General features: G+C 37.8%; 1 protein-coding gene across 1 annotated transcript in view; it reads right to left on the reverse strand.

The window, feature by feature from the left end:
- Positions 1-346: 346 nt before the first annotated feature.
- Positions 347-18298, reverse strand: part of BMPR2 (bone morphogenetic protein receptor type 2) — a 57148-nt gene continuing 39196 nt past the window's right edge. The window contains exons 4-13 of the mRNA XM_053470766.1: positions 13756-13866; positions 13313-13404; positions 12421-12651; positions 9833-9947; positions 8937-9097; positions 7381-7528; positions 5452-5588; positions 4645-4817; positions 2574-3823; positions 347-622 (exon numbers count right to left, since the gene is read on the reverse strand). Coding sequence (XP_053326741.1) covers positions 372-622; positions 2574-3823; positions 4645-4817; positions 5452-5588; positions 7381-7528; positions 8937-9097; positions 9833-9947; positions 12421-12651; positions 13313-13404; positions 13756-13866 — 2669 coding nt within the window. The 3' untranslated portion in view covers positions 347-371. The remainder of the gene's footprint in view (positions 623-2573; positions 3824-4644; positions 4818-5451; positions 5589-7380; positions 7529-8936; positions 9098-9832; positions 9948-12420; positions 12652-13312; positions 13405-13755; positions 13867-18298) is intronic.

Consider the following 18298-nt stretch of genomic DNA (forward strand, 5'->3'; position numbering starts at 1 on the left):
TCATGTTGTGGGCAGATTAAAAACTTGCTGAATATTACATAAAAAGGTGCAGACATATTTAACACAACAATAAGAATAATGAAAATAAAAAAAAACATGGAAGCATAAGCATTTTTGTGTTTACTCTGCATAGCTGAAATCTGTTGAACCTTTTGTTAGTTTTGTAGGATCCGTCAATATGTTGCTTTGCAATCAATTGATGGGAATCTCCAGAACTGTTGAGGTTAAAAAGCAAGTCCTGTACAAAATTGATGATAAAAAGATGTTTTGTCCCGTCTGTCATCTGCTCGTTGAATGATAAGACCAAAAGAAAAAAAACACCATGTTTTTGTAGGCTTTCAAACAAATAATAAAAACAAAATGCTGAACATTTACAAGCAGCTCATCCTGGCATCCTTTGAAAGGGCAGCGGTGGAGGTGCCCCCATCTATGAGATAAACAGCTGTGCTGGACTTTGAATGACTGAAGCTTTCACCGCCCCCATTGTTGTTGACTTCACAGTCCTGGTGTTCTGTGGGAATAGCCCAAGTGGATGGGCGCCACCGCTTGAGGGAGTATGGCGTTTTCACTCGCTTCTTAATTTTTTCACCTGAGCCAGGTCGGGTGTCTGATAGTGTCTCACCTACACAGAGCAGAAAAGAAAAAAAAAATATTATATATATATATATATATATATATATATATACACACACACACACACACACACACACACACACACACACACACACACACACACACACACACCACAAAGAATGGCTGGGGCACAATATTGAAATATTAACAGTAAAACCTACTGAAGATCTAGCCAATCCATTCCTCCACATAGCTTTTGAAAATCAGTAATGTGATATTGATTGCTTGAGGTAGATTAACAAGTATAAAAATAAGATTTGTGAATGCCCTTATAGATAAATCAAGTATGGCTATTCAAGCCAGTGCTGCCTCAAGCCTTCAACTTTTATTCTAGTTTCCAGATCACATGTAAATAATATAGAGCGTTCACAAAAATGGCACACAGTGCAGAGGAAATGTCCCTTTTTTCCGCTTTTGTAGATTTACGTGTAACCAAACATCCTAAGTAATTAACACAAAAACTAAGTCAAGCAACCTAAAAATAGCATAGGTTAATTAAAATAAAAATGTATAAAATGCTCCACAGGAGTGCAGATTTTCTGGCAGCCAGCTACGACTAGAGATCAAATAGATTCTCTAATTTTTCTCAGGGGCAGATTAACAATGGGGGAAAAGTGCCATTTACCCTAGGGCCACTGGTGGCCAGGGGACCCTAATTGCTGCTGTGTCGTTTTTATAGTTCCCTGCATTGCACAGTGCCTGTTGTGCTGTGTAATGGGCCCAGATGGGACTTCTTTAGTGCACAGGTTTCCTCTTCCCCAGAAGGTTTTCACACAAGGATATATACAGACCCCATTTTGGAGTATGATCGACGATGACAAAGAGGGCTCCCTGCATTCTGTCATATGACATATGACAGGTTACCCTGTAAGAAGCTCCTTACACGTAGAGTGGAAGCTGCATAGCTCTCGGTTTATAAGGAAAAGGCAAAGTTCAGAGGTGCTGTCAGGATCCCTCAGCCAGTAGCCTGCAGTCTCAGGAGCAGAGATACTCTGTGCAGGTAGGAGCTTGGATCCATGTACATGGACATCAGCGTGTATGCACATGCCTGTATGAATGCATGTGGCTGTGCTTCATAAGTGTCTGTATAAATGTGTATATATATATATATATATATATATATATATATATATATATATACGGGTATATGTGTGAGAAGCAGTATATCTGTTTCCATGACCATAGTGTGTGTATATTATATACAAATATATATATATATATATATATATATATATATATATATATATATATATATATACACATACATATGCACACAGCAGTTTATACTGTCTTGTCTAATCAAGCTTAGTGGCAAAGGGCTTGCTAATGTAATGGCACTGTGGCATGTGTAGGCATTTTTTATTTTATTGGAGAAGCCCCTTGTAAAAGTGCAGCTGCAGGGTTCTACCTAATCCTGATTCACAGCTGAAATATTCCAGGACTGAGAAACTGTTGAAATAAAGGTTATAGGAATGCACACATCTTACTTTCTGGGTTAAGGCTTAGTGACCAGGTCACATAGAATACACTGAACAATAGGAAGGACCCAGTTTGTGGCCACCATGTGTAAAGAGATGGAACATTACCAGCTAGGGACGTATAGCTGACCAGTGGTGTATTTATCACAGGCACTGCCTTTGGTCTGACATATGGCAGCACCCCCTATCCTTACTGCTGAGCACCGGCATACTTTGGAGATCCACCTCTTAAGGTTGCACAGCACCATGTAGAGCGGGCAAGTACAGTCTTCAGTGTAAATTAGTCAGCTGGGGAGATCAGAGATCTCTTTTGTAACCAGCCCATTTGTTTTTGTAGCAGACGACTTGTCATCAAACTGCTGCTTGATACATCTCTGCAGCTGATACTACTGGTATGATTTCTTTTACCCTCAATAGACCGTTACATTGCTTGCAATGGCATGCTATCGAGATTAGACTTACGTGTGCCGCAGTTATCCATAATACTGGACGTTGATGACAAATCCAGAGAGTTTGGTCTCTGTGCTCTTCTTGTCTGACGCTGCCTGGGCTCTACAGGAGCATTCTGTGGAGCTGTACTTTGAGATATACTTTGTGTGCTGTTGTTATTGTTGTTGGAGTTCACATGACTACTCTCCACAGGGTGCTCCCTCCTTTCCACCAGTCGATCTAAGACAGACTCGTCCTGTCCCACCTGCTGCTCTCGTCTGAGCAAGGGCTCATTCTCATCTGGGCTTGAGTTGATATTCAAACGGCTATCCTCCCCTCTGAACTGATTTTGAAGGATCTCTTGAGCCCTGTGGGCCACAGAATTGGTGCTGGAGATTAATGCAGAGTTAGAGTGCTGGGCTGTGGGCCCCTGAGAGTTCACATAGCCTGTCCTGCCCCCTGTTGCTGTGGTTACTGTTACCACGTGTGGTTCTGCAGCACTCACCGTGTTCATTTTAGCTACCCCTGTCTCAACATGTTTCAAGTTAGATTTGTGCTTGCTCCCAAATTTCAGCCTGGAGTCTTTGCTTGAGTTTTTAGAGTTCAGTGGGAGGCTAGTAGGTCTCTTGGGAAGATTCTGCTGCTTAGGAAGAGGATATATTTGTGTTGTGTGGACATCTGGCACAAGACAGGCATGGCCATTCCCAGCTTGGGTGAAATCAGGATGCCCTGTTGACTCCACAGCAAGTTTTATCAATGGGTAAAACAGATTGGAGCTAGTACTGCTCAAGGGATCAGGTCCACTGAACTGCTTGAGGGAATGCTCCATAAGGTTCTCATCCGAACTCTCCTTGAGATTTTTATCTACTTCCTTTGGATCTAACTTGTTAGTCTCTAGGTCTTCCTCAGTTAGCTGCAAGCAAACAGGAGTGGGCCCTGTTTGCTGCAACCCATGTACATCTTCTGAATACTGGGCCTCTGATATCGTAGTCATACCAGTACTTGGTGTAAGTCCAGTGGTGTTGGTAGTTGTAGTGTTGGTTGATAAGCTGGTGACACTAGTTTCTGGGCTCGGTAGTCGTGCCTGAGCCTGTTGCCTTTCATAGTTAATAGAGTTCCTGTTCTTTTCACCAGTGATGAGAGGAGTACTAGACATTGAAGTCTCAGATGAGATATTCTTCACAATGTTGTCTGTGTTGTGTACTGAATCTTCAATATAGGAGGATGATGAGTAATCTGGATATGGCCCAATCTTGGGGACCCTCCGACTTTGTGACAGGTTACTTTGAGAACAAAAAAGGAAAATAATGTAAAAAAAAGGTATGGACAATATTAGCAAAACAAAGATAAAATAATAAAAGGCAAGCATTTATCTATTAAAAGGATAACTTTCACTTCCTAGCCTTTGGCATAAGTAGATTTATTGCAGCTCTATGTCCTTTTTGTGGCTGCACATTTCCCTGTCCTGAAGTTCTCTCCCTTCTCCTTATCCAACTCAAACAATGGCAGTCAGTAACGTAAAAAAGGATGAAGATTAGGTAATTCGTAGGAATTATGCAGCTCCCAAGAAAAACAAAATGTACCTTTCAAAGACAACGTTTTATACCATAAAATCTCAGGTATAATAGTCCAATGTATAATACGCGGGTATAACTTTAAACTCAATTTTATACGAAAAAATGAAGTACCTTTGTATAATATGCTCCCACCAGTTTAGGATACTCAGTGACCTAAAGAGTCTTTAATCATTGATCATCTAACAAGTTATTGGGTAAAAAATTGCTAAAAAGAAATATTGTGAAATCAAAAAAATCTGTAACCACTATCAGATCACTTGTTAAGCGACAAGTTTAGGCCACTGACATTGATCAGTAAAATTAAGAATCTGACCTAATCAGATAATAACGTATGTAATACATTTTTTAAAATAATATCAAAATCTGTGTGTTTGTAACAGAACAACAATGCCTAAATGCACAACAGAAAATACACTGACTATACAAAGGCTTGGTGAAGCCCTGCCCAAACCCTACACGCCTAAAGCCCTTTTTGGTGATTTTAAATCCTGGGAGATATGCTGGTGTCTCCCTGCACTAGTACACACCGCTCATTCTGTACTGCTGTGGAGGTTGGGTTGATAGTTGGGCTCACAGACTTGTTTCTCTCCCAGATCATCATGAGTTCGGCCATCCTTTCCTCAGCACACTGTGCAGTCAGCCGAGCTTCTGCGTCCTGATCCCAGCAATCATCAATAGTCTCCTTCAGTGACCTAACAGCCTGGTTTCATTTAAAGACATAAGATTGTCACACATAATGCTTACTGAATGTAAAATAAACTGCATAGAATTGAAAAAGATTCTACACTGAGTTTTTTTTTTTTTATTATTTAGCTTATGATTCCATCTATAAGTTTTTGATTTTTTCACATTCCTCTTTAGGATGCATAATTATATCTTAGTTAAGTCAAACTAATTGTATACCACCCTTAACTAAATACCTATAAAACATACCTATAGAAAAGATTTATCAAAGATCTGGTTTTTTTTATCTTAAAAATTACAGGAGTGGTATACGGGATTACATGGTGTTGTGGGTTACTATATATTTTAGTAAAAGCATTCAACATAGAATTGTTTACAATGACTACAACATTAATCTCACCCTACTGAACAGTGCTGTCGACCATAGTGTTATCTGTGCGTACAAGTTTTAAAATAAGGAAAGACCAGTTTAGGTAGCAGAAAAGGGGTCTAATGCTTTAATTAGTGTGTACCCTGTAACATTATGATACAACACACTGGATGTGGAGCAGATATGGGCTCTAGTAGGGTGTTACCTACAAGTACATATTTTGGATCATAATTGTTTCTGATTCTACAATAAGGGCTTTTAACATGGTGCCTGCTCTTACCAAGCTGTTCTCTTTCCAGGCCTCTGGGAATTTTGGTCTCTGCTTCTCTCTGGATACCAACACCTGCATATCCTCAAATGTAGGGTGGTTTCCTGCTTCAGTTTGGAAGGCCATTTGGTATTCTGGAACAGATTCCCCTGCACAATGCAGACATTGAAAAAAAGGATATGTGTTTATTAACGCAATGTAACGTAGTTATTCTTCCTTGACCGGCAAGAAGAAGGTGTTATACAATGTAAAGTGGGAAGAAAAATTGAACCCTTTAGAATCACCACCATTTATGTATAAATTTCTCTTAAAATATGATATGATCTTCATGTAAGTTACAATAATGAACAAACATAATCTGCTTTCACTAATAACACACAAATTATTGTAATGTTCTTGTTCATATTGAATACATCACTCAAATTCACAGTGAGGGTTGGAAAAAGTATATGAACCCCTAGGCTAATCAGTTCAACGAAAGCTAATTGGAGTCAGGAGTTAGCAAACTTGGAGCCCAATTAATAGAACTGGATTAGAGGTGTGTTTTAGAGCTACTTTGACATAAAAAAACCTCAAACATTTTTAATTTGCTATTCTTAAGATGCATAGGGTGATGTGAACCATGCCTCACAAAAAAGGAACTCTCAGAAGACCTATAATAAAGAAGTGTGGATTTCCATAAAGCTGGAAAGGGTTACAAAGTAACTCGTCAACCCACAGTTCAAAAAATGAAATTGTTATAAAATTGTTTATAAATGGAGACAATTTAGTACTTTGGCTCCCCTAGAAGTGGGTGCTCAGCCAAGATGACTTTAATTGCACAACACAGCATGCTCAATGAGGTAAAAAAATGATTTTTCCCACTAGTTTGTTGCTAAATTAGAAAGAGCTACAAACCTGGATTGTTTTACCTTCTTTTGGATCAACAGCAATGGCAATTAACAGATGTGGGAAAGGCTGAACTTGGTTGATGCATGTCTTTTTTCAGCCTATGTAACTTTGTAACAGCTAAAGGCTTGGAGTAATAATTTTGGGCTGCTTTGCTGCCTCTGGGCCTTTACAGCTTATCATCATAGAGGGAACAATGAATTCCCAAGTTTATTAAGGTATTATACAGGATAATGCCAGTTGAAGGTCAGTAGAAGTTGCAGAGTGGTGCAGCAGGACAATGACCCTAAACATTGAAGTAACTACTACAAAATGGCTTAAAAAAAGAAAATCCTCCTTTTGGAGTGGCCCAATCAGAGCCCAAACCTTAACTCATTAAAGATGCTGTGGAATGACCTCAAGAGAGCCGTTCACACCAGACATCCTAAGAATATGGCTGAGCTTTTGCAGTTTGATGTTATTGCTGCCAAAGGACATTCGACAAGTTGTCAAACCAGCACTGTGAATGTTTAATGGATGTGTTCAACAAAGACATGAAAGATTATCATTGTTTGTGTGTCATTAGGCTAATACTTGCTATACTTGTGACTTAGATGTAGATCAGATCACATCTAATGGACAATTTAAAACAACCTTTGCTTTTTGTTTTATTTGCCATCAGCTGTACTAAGTTACTTATGTTAAACCTTGTTGCCTGCTAAAGACTCACAGTAATCATCTGGTTCACTGAGATGTGACTAAATGCTTGCTTGACTCAGAGATAAAAATGATAAATATCAACATGCGTATTGAAGAAATAACAATAATAGGTCTAACCACAAGATGGCAGTGTGCTTTCAAAATCTATTTATTTTCACACAGAAAAAACCTAAAGAAAATCAGTTCATTTCATTCCCTAAACTTCCAAATGTTCCATAAGATGCTAGTATATACAGAAAAGGCTAGAATGTATTGGTCCTACATTTACATGTATACTATTTAACAGTAGTGCAGGCTGAACACAATCTTGCAAGCGGTTTGCTGAAAAATATATGCACTTAAGCAGGTCCATACCAGGGAAGAGGTCTGTGCATCTCATGAAGATTTCCCAGTAGATTAAACCAAGAGCGTACATATCCACTTGTTTCAGAGCAGACTCACAATCCCTCAGGTTAACAGCTCCTTCTAGGACTTCAGGGGCCATATAGCGTATAGTTCCAACCTACAGCAATAACACAGCAACACAGTTATTTTACAGTTATGTTTTGTTTTTTTATATCCCAGTCTGAGCGCAACCAAATCATTCGATCATTGTGTCCAGAGGAGGGTTTAAATTGCTTGAGAGTCTCTTTTGGGTTAAAACAGAGCAGTCCCACTGATTCAGCTCTTGGTAAGCAAGATAGCCATGAAAACTAAGACAGGACTCGCCAAAATTGGGCCGGAAAAGCAATATATTGCCCTATTGTGTGATGGAACCCCCAATATTTATACTTCTAAATAGTATTTACTGGGTATGCACTTAATATGATAGAACATATTAAGAGGCCGGTACTTCGTGAAATCAGGCATTTACACCATTTTTTTTTAAGTAACTCTTGGGACTCTGCTTCGTCCTAATATACAATGGCTTGATAAAGGTCTGTGAGGACAAAACCATCACCTGCATTATGCTGGAATAAATTACCATTTTCGCTGTGCCCTTTTTCTGGTAGATATTGTAGTATTTGATTTGACACACATTCAAGAAATATGTTGCATAACATTAGCAAAACAAAGGTTAGGACAGCTCTCTCATTTGGGAGAAGCATCAAAGCAGCACTTAAACACAAAATACACCAAAGCACACCACGAAAACCAGCAGGGGTGTAATGCATGGAAGTGTATCACAAAGAATAGGCATATTACACTCGATTCAATGCTGGAGTTAAATCCATTTACATTACATTTTCTCTATAGAGCAGCAGCTGATTTCATAGTGCTATTACAATAGGGAGAGTGAGAATTAACAATAATATAACACTTGTCTATGACATTAACACACATTAAGCCTTACTGGTTCTTGTGAATTTATAATCTATTATGACAACTAACCTTACAAAGATTGCAAATGGAAAAATAGATTAAAAACAGGTATATTGACCTAGATTGAGTTCATTCTTTTATGTTCCACAAAAAGAAGGAATGGTAGCCCATGTTCAGGACAATAAAAAAAAGAGTATAACACTTGGCAAGCAGAATTATGGATATACAAATATTTCTTAAATATGCGCACTGGTGGTTGAGCACCATGGCTCCTGATCGTATGCAAAATATGAGACTTTGAGCCCATACAAGCTAAAACAGAATTGAGTCAATTATTACCACACACAGGCCACACAGGCACATTCCAAAACAACCAATAAGTAAGCCCAGTAATATACTATATGCATATATAAAATATAAAATCTACATGCAATAGTGCCTGGGCTTTAGCCCTATTAGACACTCCTCCTACAAAGCATGACAAACACAACCCCAGGATGAATTTTGTTCTAGCATTAAGATGGGATGAATGTGTTTCTGAACGGCTAGCACAAATTGTAGTCTTGGTTTGACATGCAGGGAACTGAAAATTATGCAACAACTCTCACCTCACTGATGGCTGCATTATCTTCATCTCCTGGCCTGACTAGCCTGTTTCCTGCGAGTCTCATGGAGAGGCCAAAGTCACTGATCACACAGGTTCCATCATTTTTCACTAGCACATTACGGCTATTGAGATCACGGTGGGAAATTGCCGGCTTGTAGTGATCTGTAATAATTCATAGACATTATTTTTTATGTTTGAGAAGGAACATCAATATCCTGCATATATCATCCTTTGGCCTTCTATATAGGTCTTTCCTTAGTTAGTCATCACTTCTAAAACCCTGTTAACTGTTTGGCATTAAAATATTTTATGAGGCTGTGGAGGCATAACTATGCTTAGGAGGAGCTCATTTGAGAAAGATTTTGTTGCCTACCACAGCCTTTTCTACCACGTTTCATCTCTATAGCTTCAAATTGCCCTAATAAGAGTTGGAGTAGTCATCAGTCACTCAGCAGGAGGAAGAAGGGTGCCCTTTTTAAGGACTCAACGCTAGGTGGCATTTCTTAAAGTTAGGTCTATAATAACAAGTAGAACATAACATATTACATAAGATATTTTCTTAGGTAAAACTACCCTTTATCAACAAAACTATTAAATGTTACTGTTATTACTATTGATAATATTATGGTGTATTCCAATAGTTTATACATAATGTCTTAATAAATATTCAAATGTTGTTCATCTGGCTTTAAGCAGCAGGTATGAAATAGCCCAGCTTTTCTCTCAACCTTTAAACTAAAGATCTAAACATGAAGAGGTGGGATGTGCAACGTCAAGCATTTCTTCATGCGTTATCAAAAAAGAACAAATATGCATCTTAAATCTCCGATCTTGAGCATGAATAAAAGGATTAATTAATCTCTGCTAATAATCAATTATTGCCTGTCATCAGCATACCCCCTCGTAGTAATTCCGTGTGTAGATATGCTAATCCTCTGGTTACAGAATGTGCCAGGCGGCAGGAGTTGAGCCAGTCACCGGTGTGAATGCTTAAATACTTGCACAGAGATCCCTGTAGGCACAAACAGAAGAACATTCTTTCCATGGCTAATGTACACAAACATAAAGAGATATGCTTTATATTTTAAATACGTTGACAGCTACAACTTTAATGCCATGATGTTTACTGTATACTAAATACAAAGACAGACAGGCAGAAAGATGCTCATAAAACTCCCCAGCCTAACCTTGTATCTTTACAGAATCCAATCTGCACCTCGTTGGAAATTGGCTCTTTTGGTGCCTCCCAACATTCAGTGTGGATCCTTACACTTATCTATCCTGCTTTACCGGTTTTTAATGGTTGATCCAAAAATCCCTGAAGTTTTACAGTGTAACTTTATTGTGGTAGTCTCAACAGAATTATTTTTAGTATTAATTAGAGGCTTTTACATAATAATGGATAATACGCGGCACCACCCTGTTTAAGTATGCAGCACTGAGATTAACGTCATGTCTTTTGTTATATTCTACGTGATTTGGCAGCCTGGGTATACACTAGGGGATTGGCCCCAACAGATAAACAGCAGACATGCCAAGCTCTTGGAGTGTGGAATTATAACACAGTTTAATTTTCCTTTATATATATACATCAGTTGTATTGAACAAAAAAATATGTACTTTAGATGTGGGAAAATAATAACGTAAACAGGAAATTTTCAAGATTACCCCTTATTTTACTAGAATACTTCTGCACATGTAATGCTTTCGTGAAAGCCATCTTAAGGTTTTAAAGCTCAAGCAACTTGATGAAATCCAACTATCATTATTTCTGTTGGTGATGATTGAGAAAAGCAACTAAATCCTGCCAGCATAAAGTGTGCAATTCCATTATCATCACTTAGCACAATGTGGATGGATATTTGTTTGCTAACATTTGAACAAGAAGGTTTGTGTAACGTATTTAAGCAAACAAAAATGCATTTCTTTAAATCTAATGTGTTGGAATTCTTATTAATTTGAATTAAATGAATATTCATGTTAAATATATTGGATTATTTTACAATAAAATATTTAAGCCCTCCTACTCTTTCATGCACCACATCATATGCCTTTATCATAGAAACATTAGACCATTTAGCCGTCTCCAGAGGGTGCTGGCACTATAGTCTGTCTAGATGACTTCTGAGCCAATGGGCCCACTGATAAATCTAGCAGAAAGGTCAAAATGACTCATGAAAGGAGACAACCATTTATGAAGGATTGCAAGACAGACCAGATGTTTGTACATATGACTAGCCCATCATAGATGCCATTTTTAGTACTGTATAAACCTATATTCAATATCACTAAGAGGATGGATCCTAATGTATCACTGAAATGCTTGCTGGCAGTGTTTACTTGCTCTGGACAACATGAGCAAATAAAACTAAATGTCTGGGGGAATATTTAATATTTATGTTAAGCAATACTGGCATATGGTAATAATGATTTACATCAGTTTCTTGACCGGTCAACAACAATAATTAAATCAGGAGGATGTTTCATAGAGATTTAATTAGATTAACTTCACTGTAACTGGTTGGTTACGTATATCCTGGATAAGTTAATTGAAATAAAAACATCTATTTGTTACATGTCTCCTATTGGTGCTTCTGTTTAAAATTGTTAATTGTTGGACCTTTCTTAGATTACAGTGTATTTTTTAATTAAAGGCTACTGAGGGACAGGGTCTTCAAATAAGCTTGTTTTGAATAAAAAAACCTGGTTAGAGACTTCTGTTTTCTTTCAGTATTCACCGATGACTGATAAGACGGTATTACTTTTAATCGTGTTGAATTTCATGTACAAAGTAAAGAATAACATTACTGATATTGCATAAAATTTAGCAAATTTAACATATGCTATATTGTAATCCCATCTTTCCTGTCTCAATGTATTCTCAGCTACCAAGTTTGGTCACTTCTCAATATTCATTATTGTGATAGAGTTCATCAGTCTTGTTACAATGTTATACCAACTGATGCATTACTTAACAAACACCCCAATGCATTGTACTCACGATGGCCAAGCCTGTAACTTAAAATAAAATCTCCCACACTGATTTGATGAGCAAGCCATGCTCTCTACAAACACCTACGTTATACGTGAAAGATATAATATATATTATATATATATATATATATATATATACAAAATTAGTTATCACGTATAAAGTGAAAAACTCTGGCGTATGGACAAAATGGTTCACATTTCCAGTGCTGGTCTTTCATGTACATCAATAAAATGCAGGTTGGATACAAACCAAATAGTATGAAATGGTAAGCCATTTAGATGCTCTGGCTTTGCCACAATGTAACTATGCCTGCATACACATATTAACACAGTTTTACATTTTCTCAGAAAACATTTCTAATATTCAAATATTATATAAAAAAAAACCCTTCATCTATTTAGGCTGAAAGCTGCTACAACTACAGCAATTTTCAGATGTAGTAGTTTGTAAATGCTGAGAACATCCAACGATGACCACCAGCTAAACTTACATTTGCATAGTATTCCATCACTAGATGATATTCCAAACGCCCATCCGAAGACACTCTTTCATCTGCAACGATGAAGTGGGCGATATTATCATGCTCTAACATGGGGGTTCGGTAAATACTCCTTTCATTGATGAAATTCTGGCGATTGTTGAAAGAGAATACTTTCACTGCCACAGGGCGCTCATCGAGAGATCCTTTATACACTGAGCCATAACGACCCCGGCCTATGAGCTGGAAATAGAGATTACGGTATGCAAATACATTAGGGTCTCTGACAAGCACCACAGGTAGGTTATTTATGTTTAACACAGTGTGTCTGACAACAATTAAGATGAAATACATTCTGCTTGAATGATCTACAATCTACTGCTTTAGATTAAAAGAATACTTTTCTGTCACATGTCACTGAATTGGATACTTTATGAATAATACGGTGTTGGAAACTCAGGTGTTAAATCTAATATAGTTTTGCTATATACATCATCTAAATGTTTGTTGTTGTTGCTCTTGTATATACAGTGTTAAACCAATAGTTTAAGACTATTTATATAAAATAGCAGAACCACAATTTGCATTGAAAGGCTCCAAACTTGAGTTCCAGCTATTCCAATAAGGACTTTTGTTACAATAAATACCAAAATGTTGGCCAAGGAGCATTACAAAAAGAGTATACGTCTAATTTTTTATATTGTCTGTGTTGCTTACCCAATTCTGAAAAGGTTATGTTATAATAAGCCATTTTAAAAAGTAGCAAATATACAAAATCAACTAAATATTTGCGTCAAAAGTGCGATAGCCTGACTTTGCCAATTAATGAAGTTTTAACATTTAATTACCCGAAAAAAAATAGTGTTTAATGTGTTTGAGTGCTTTGTGCACAGGCGCCTATTACCTCTAGCAATTTCAGATTGTCCAGATCTAAAGACGGTTCTGAGGTTGCAGTCTCCATCATATTCATACTGTGAAGACCCTGCTTCCGGTTTCCTAGGAGACAAGCAATATGTGTCACCACTAGACCAACACAAGAATAACAAACACAACAGACTGGAACACTAAAAAATATTGAATATGAAGGAAACAATGATGTTCAGCAATGGAGGAACTTACTCTTCGGGGCAGTGTACACAGATTTACAACAAATGCACAGCACACATGAACACATTCTACTAAACTCTTTTGTGCGCACAAACAGCCAAATAGCCCACACAAGAAATTATATATATATATATATATATATATATATATATATATATATATATATATATATATATATATATATATATATATTCACAACGGCCAATGAGATCCTGGAGCCATGAATTTTAGAAGACATACCTCCAAATATCCTGTATACGAAGAAAAATACAGCTATCAGCACAGCCATTACTGAGACAGAAGCCAGGGCAATTGTTATTGTCATCTCACGGTGAAACCAGCCAGTTGGACCTATGAAATGAAAAACAAACATGATGAAAGAAAATATCTCTGCGATTACACCGGTACAATATTATTCATAATACAATGATCTCTGAATTAGTCACTTGAGAGACAATTGTAGGTCATACTAAAAGTAATTACCCCCTAAATCTAATAAATGCTTTTACCACCCTTGGCGGCAACAAGTGCAATCAAACATCTGCGATAACTGCCAACTGGCAATAAGTCTTTTACACCACTGTGGAGGAATTTTGGCCCACTCTTCTTGACAGAATTGTTTTCATTCAGCCGCATTGGAAAGGTTTTGAGCACGAACTGCCTTTTAAAGGTCATGCCACAGCATCTCAATCAGACTCAAGTCAGGACTTAGACCAGGCCACTCAAAAACCTTAATTTTATTTCTTTTGACCTATTCAGAGGGGGACATGCTTGTGGGCTTCGGTGAATTGTCCTGCTGCATAACCCAACTGCGCTTTAGCTTTAGGTCACAAAAAGATGGCCGGACATTTTCATTCAGGATTTTCTGGTTAATGGTTCCATAAATTATGGCAAGTCACCCAGGTCCTGAAGCAGCAAAGCAGCCCCACCACCATATTTGCCTGTTGGTATGATGTTCTTAGTGTGGAATGCTGTGTTATCTTTACGCCACATATAACGGGACTCATGTCTACCAAAAATGTCCAATTTTGAAATCATCAGGGCACAGAATATTATCCCAAAAGTCTTGGGGATCATCAAGATGTTTTTTTAACAAATGTGAGATGACAATCTTTTGTGTTCTTTTTGGTCAGGAGTGGTTTTTGCCTTGCAACTCTCCTATTGATGCCATTTTTGCATCTGTCTTATTGTGGAATTGTGAACACTGAGACAAGCGAGGCCTGCATTTCTTTACATGTTACATGTTGGTAGGCCTGCCACTCCTTCACCACTGTTTAAAGTTTTCTCCATATGTAGATAATCACTCTCACTGTGGTTCCCTGGGGTCTCAGAGCCTTTCAGACCGATAAAGTTTCCTTGAGTTATCTTTATCTACCGTATTGGCTTGATGATAGTCTGCACACGATTAGAGGCCGCACATTTAAAGTTTGGTGCTATTTTAAAGAAAAAAATATTTTCAGAGAAAAAATACAGTGGAATCGTAAAACAGTATTTTACCTAATGAACAGGAATACATGTATTTTAACATTTTTCTATCTTATCTCTTATGCAGTAAGTCAGCAAAGGTTATATACAAACATAAATTTGGAAAACCAATAGCCATTTTAAGGTCCCCCTTAATTCATAATGCACATTACTTATAGATATGCCCCTCTGCTCCCCTGATATGCCACTCTGCCCCACAGACCGCCTAGTTATGACACTCTGCTCCCCTGATATGCCACTCTGCCTCCCACATATGCCAATCTGCTCCCCTTATATGCCACTCTGCCCCCCGACTTACCAATACATCCCCAGACTCTCTGGTGTCTAGCAGGGGCAGCCGGTGGGCGCCTGTGCGATGCACGTAGACAACCTCTGCTGCTGCTGCTCGCCACTTCCGCTGTGGCTTCTATGCTGGCATTCTGTCATAAAAGTCCCTGCCAAAGTGGCAGTAACAGCGGAAGTCGTCTGCACGCATCGCACACGAGCCAGAGAGGAGGATCCAGGTCCCATGCAGTGCTGCCGGGAATCCTCATCTCTCGTAGCCGGTGAACGTCTGAGCGATGCACTCAGGTAACCTCCGTTCCTGCTGGCCACTGGGGCTTTTATGGTGAAGCACCGGAAGGTCATGTAACGCTTGCGCTCCTTCATAGAAGCGCCGGCGAAAGTGCTGGCAGCAGACGTCCTCCGACTGCCAGAGAGGAGGAATAAGGTCTCCTGCAGCGCTGCAGGGGATCTGGATCCTAATCCTGCTGCTTGCCAGCAGCAGGGCTAAATGAAGAAAAAAAAACAAACACCTGCATGTCCTGGGCAACAGGAATTGCACATTCCTGTGCTAAACCCTGATTATAGGCCGTACCACCACTTTAAAGACTTAAAGTGTAGGAAAAAAGTGCAGCCTAAAATCGGGCCAATATGGTAATATTTAACTTAGTTTGATGATCTGATCTGACAAATATGCAAAAATACAAGAAATCGAGAAGGGGGCAAATACTTTTTTTTACAGCACTGTATATATAAAAAAAATAAATTTAGCTTTTATAATCAGTAGCGAAAGTTCATCAACATGAACATATGTTTCTAAACATTTTAAAATGGACTTTTTATTTGTGTTTCAAATTAGCTTTAACAATCAATAAAACACAAATAGCAAATCACACCTATGTTACTGTAATTAACTGGCATTAAAGGTAAGTGATTCAGTTTTTAACTGTTGCTTCCAGGACATACTACTTTTCACAAAACAGAATATGTATTTTTTTTATATGTTCTATAGTCCTATGGTTATATAAGATATCATACATTTGAGCGGTTTATAAAGCTGGCTTCAAATCATTTTGAAAACAATTATACAAACAATCTGGTATGTAAACCTGAACAAAATGTTTTATTTAAGCAAACACAATTTCCTATCAGTTTTATTACCATAAAAAACAACAAACAATCAGAACTTCTAGAAAAATAAGGGCATGTGATCTTGAAAGGTGTGAATAAGAAAAACTGGTTACGTCATACATTTCTTTATAGAGACAAAAAACACTATTGTTATGAAAATATCTTTAATTCTCTGATAAAAATACCTACGCAAGCAAACTTGTGCCTCAATGTTATTCCAAAACAAAAAATCCTTGAAAATGTCACTGCGGTATGAGGAAGGAAAAGGAGGGAATGGGTAATCTGGCTGTAAAATAAGTGTTTGTATTGAAGGAGGCCCACATTACAGACCGCGACAACAGTAGAGTAGTGAACGTCAAGTACTTTCGGCTCCAGACTGTTCGGCTTTGCCCCTTTCAAAAATCCAGAATTAATACTGAGGTAATAGTGAAAAAGGAAATGGTTTGACAACATTTGTTTGAGGTTCAGTGCCAGTCAATTGATATATATATATATATATATATATATTTCTGTGTGTATATGCATAACATACTGACATCAGAGCTTGTTATATCACCCAGGGATATGATATAAACAATAGTGCTCAGGAATGTTAAACACATGCCTAGTTTGCTTGCAGCAAAATTGTTCTCTATGGGAAAAAAAAGTGAAATGTTGTGAATAATAACGGGAATGTTTTTTAAAGATTACAAATTTATTAGTTTGTCTTCATCTGTCAATAATAATTGGGATAAATTGACTGTTACAGTTTTAAACCAAGTAAAACTTCTTATTTAACTGGAATATTTTGTGTCTCGGCTCTACAAATTAGACTGTTTCTAAAACCAATATGAATCAAAATGTTGCCCAACTAAAATAAAGAGTAAAGTTACTTTGTGTATATTGGCGTATGGATGCAGATGCATATTGTGGAGAATTTACATAAGAAGATGAATGCTAAAATGACAGGGGACAGAATGTTCTAATAATCAAACCATGCTTTACACATATATTTGAATATACATAATATTTGTGTGTCTTTTTCTAACATCATTGTTGTGGTCTTAGGCAGGAGAGTGGTGCTTAGCCACACCCACTACCTGCCTTATTCTCCTCCCCTCCCAATCAATTTAATTATACATGGGGATAGCCACACCCTCTCATTAAGCCGCGCCATCAGAAGGGGAGAACTCTGGGTAGCCTGTTCTGAAGTTCCCAGGTATGCTTGGAGTTCCTTAAGCGCCCACCGCCAACATAGGGGATGAAGGGGCCTACAACAGATCCCTGGTAAACTCGCTTAATGTTGTAAACCAAACTACCTGGTCCTTCACGTGATTTAAACTTTGGTAAAGAGGGCTAGGAAGTGTTTCCTTAAATGGGTAAACTGAAGTGCTCCAATTCTTTTTACACAAAAGGACTCATTTTACAAGGCAGTGCAGTCAGTTGTATAGTTAAATATGGACTGTGTATCCTAGTTAGACAAAATAACATGATTAACTCCTCTTGGTGCCATTTTTAAGGGGGCTGGCTAGGAAAAATTTCACATTTAAAAGGACCTTCAAATGAAGCACTGAAATTGCTATCTGGCAATCATTATTACAATTATGGTAATCATTATACGAAAGAAAAATGTTATTTGCAGCAGCACTACAAATGGGGTGGATATAACCAATCACAAATTTGTATTCATTTATGAAAAAATATCTTGGCATTGTGATAGTGTTTTTATTTTGCTGAATATAATATCATAAAAAATGTGGTTATTGTGTTTGGAGGAGACAAGTTACAGACTGGAATCTTAGGCAGGCCCAGTCCACTGACCAAAGAGTGTCTCACTTAAGTCAGTGATGCTGATTTTAAATGACCGATTAAGTAACATGGTTTGATCATGTAACATGGTATGTTCCAGATGTCTAAGTACCAATGG

This window comes from Spea bombifrons, chromosome 7, assembly GCF_027358695.1.
Source record: "Spea bombifrons isolate aSpeBom1 chromosome 7, aSpeBom1.2.pri, whole genome shotgun sequence".
Lineage (NCBI taxonomy): Eukaryota > Metazoa > Chordata > Amphibia > Anura > Pelobatidae > Spea > Spea bombifrons.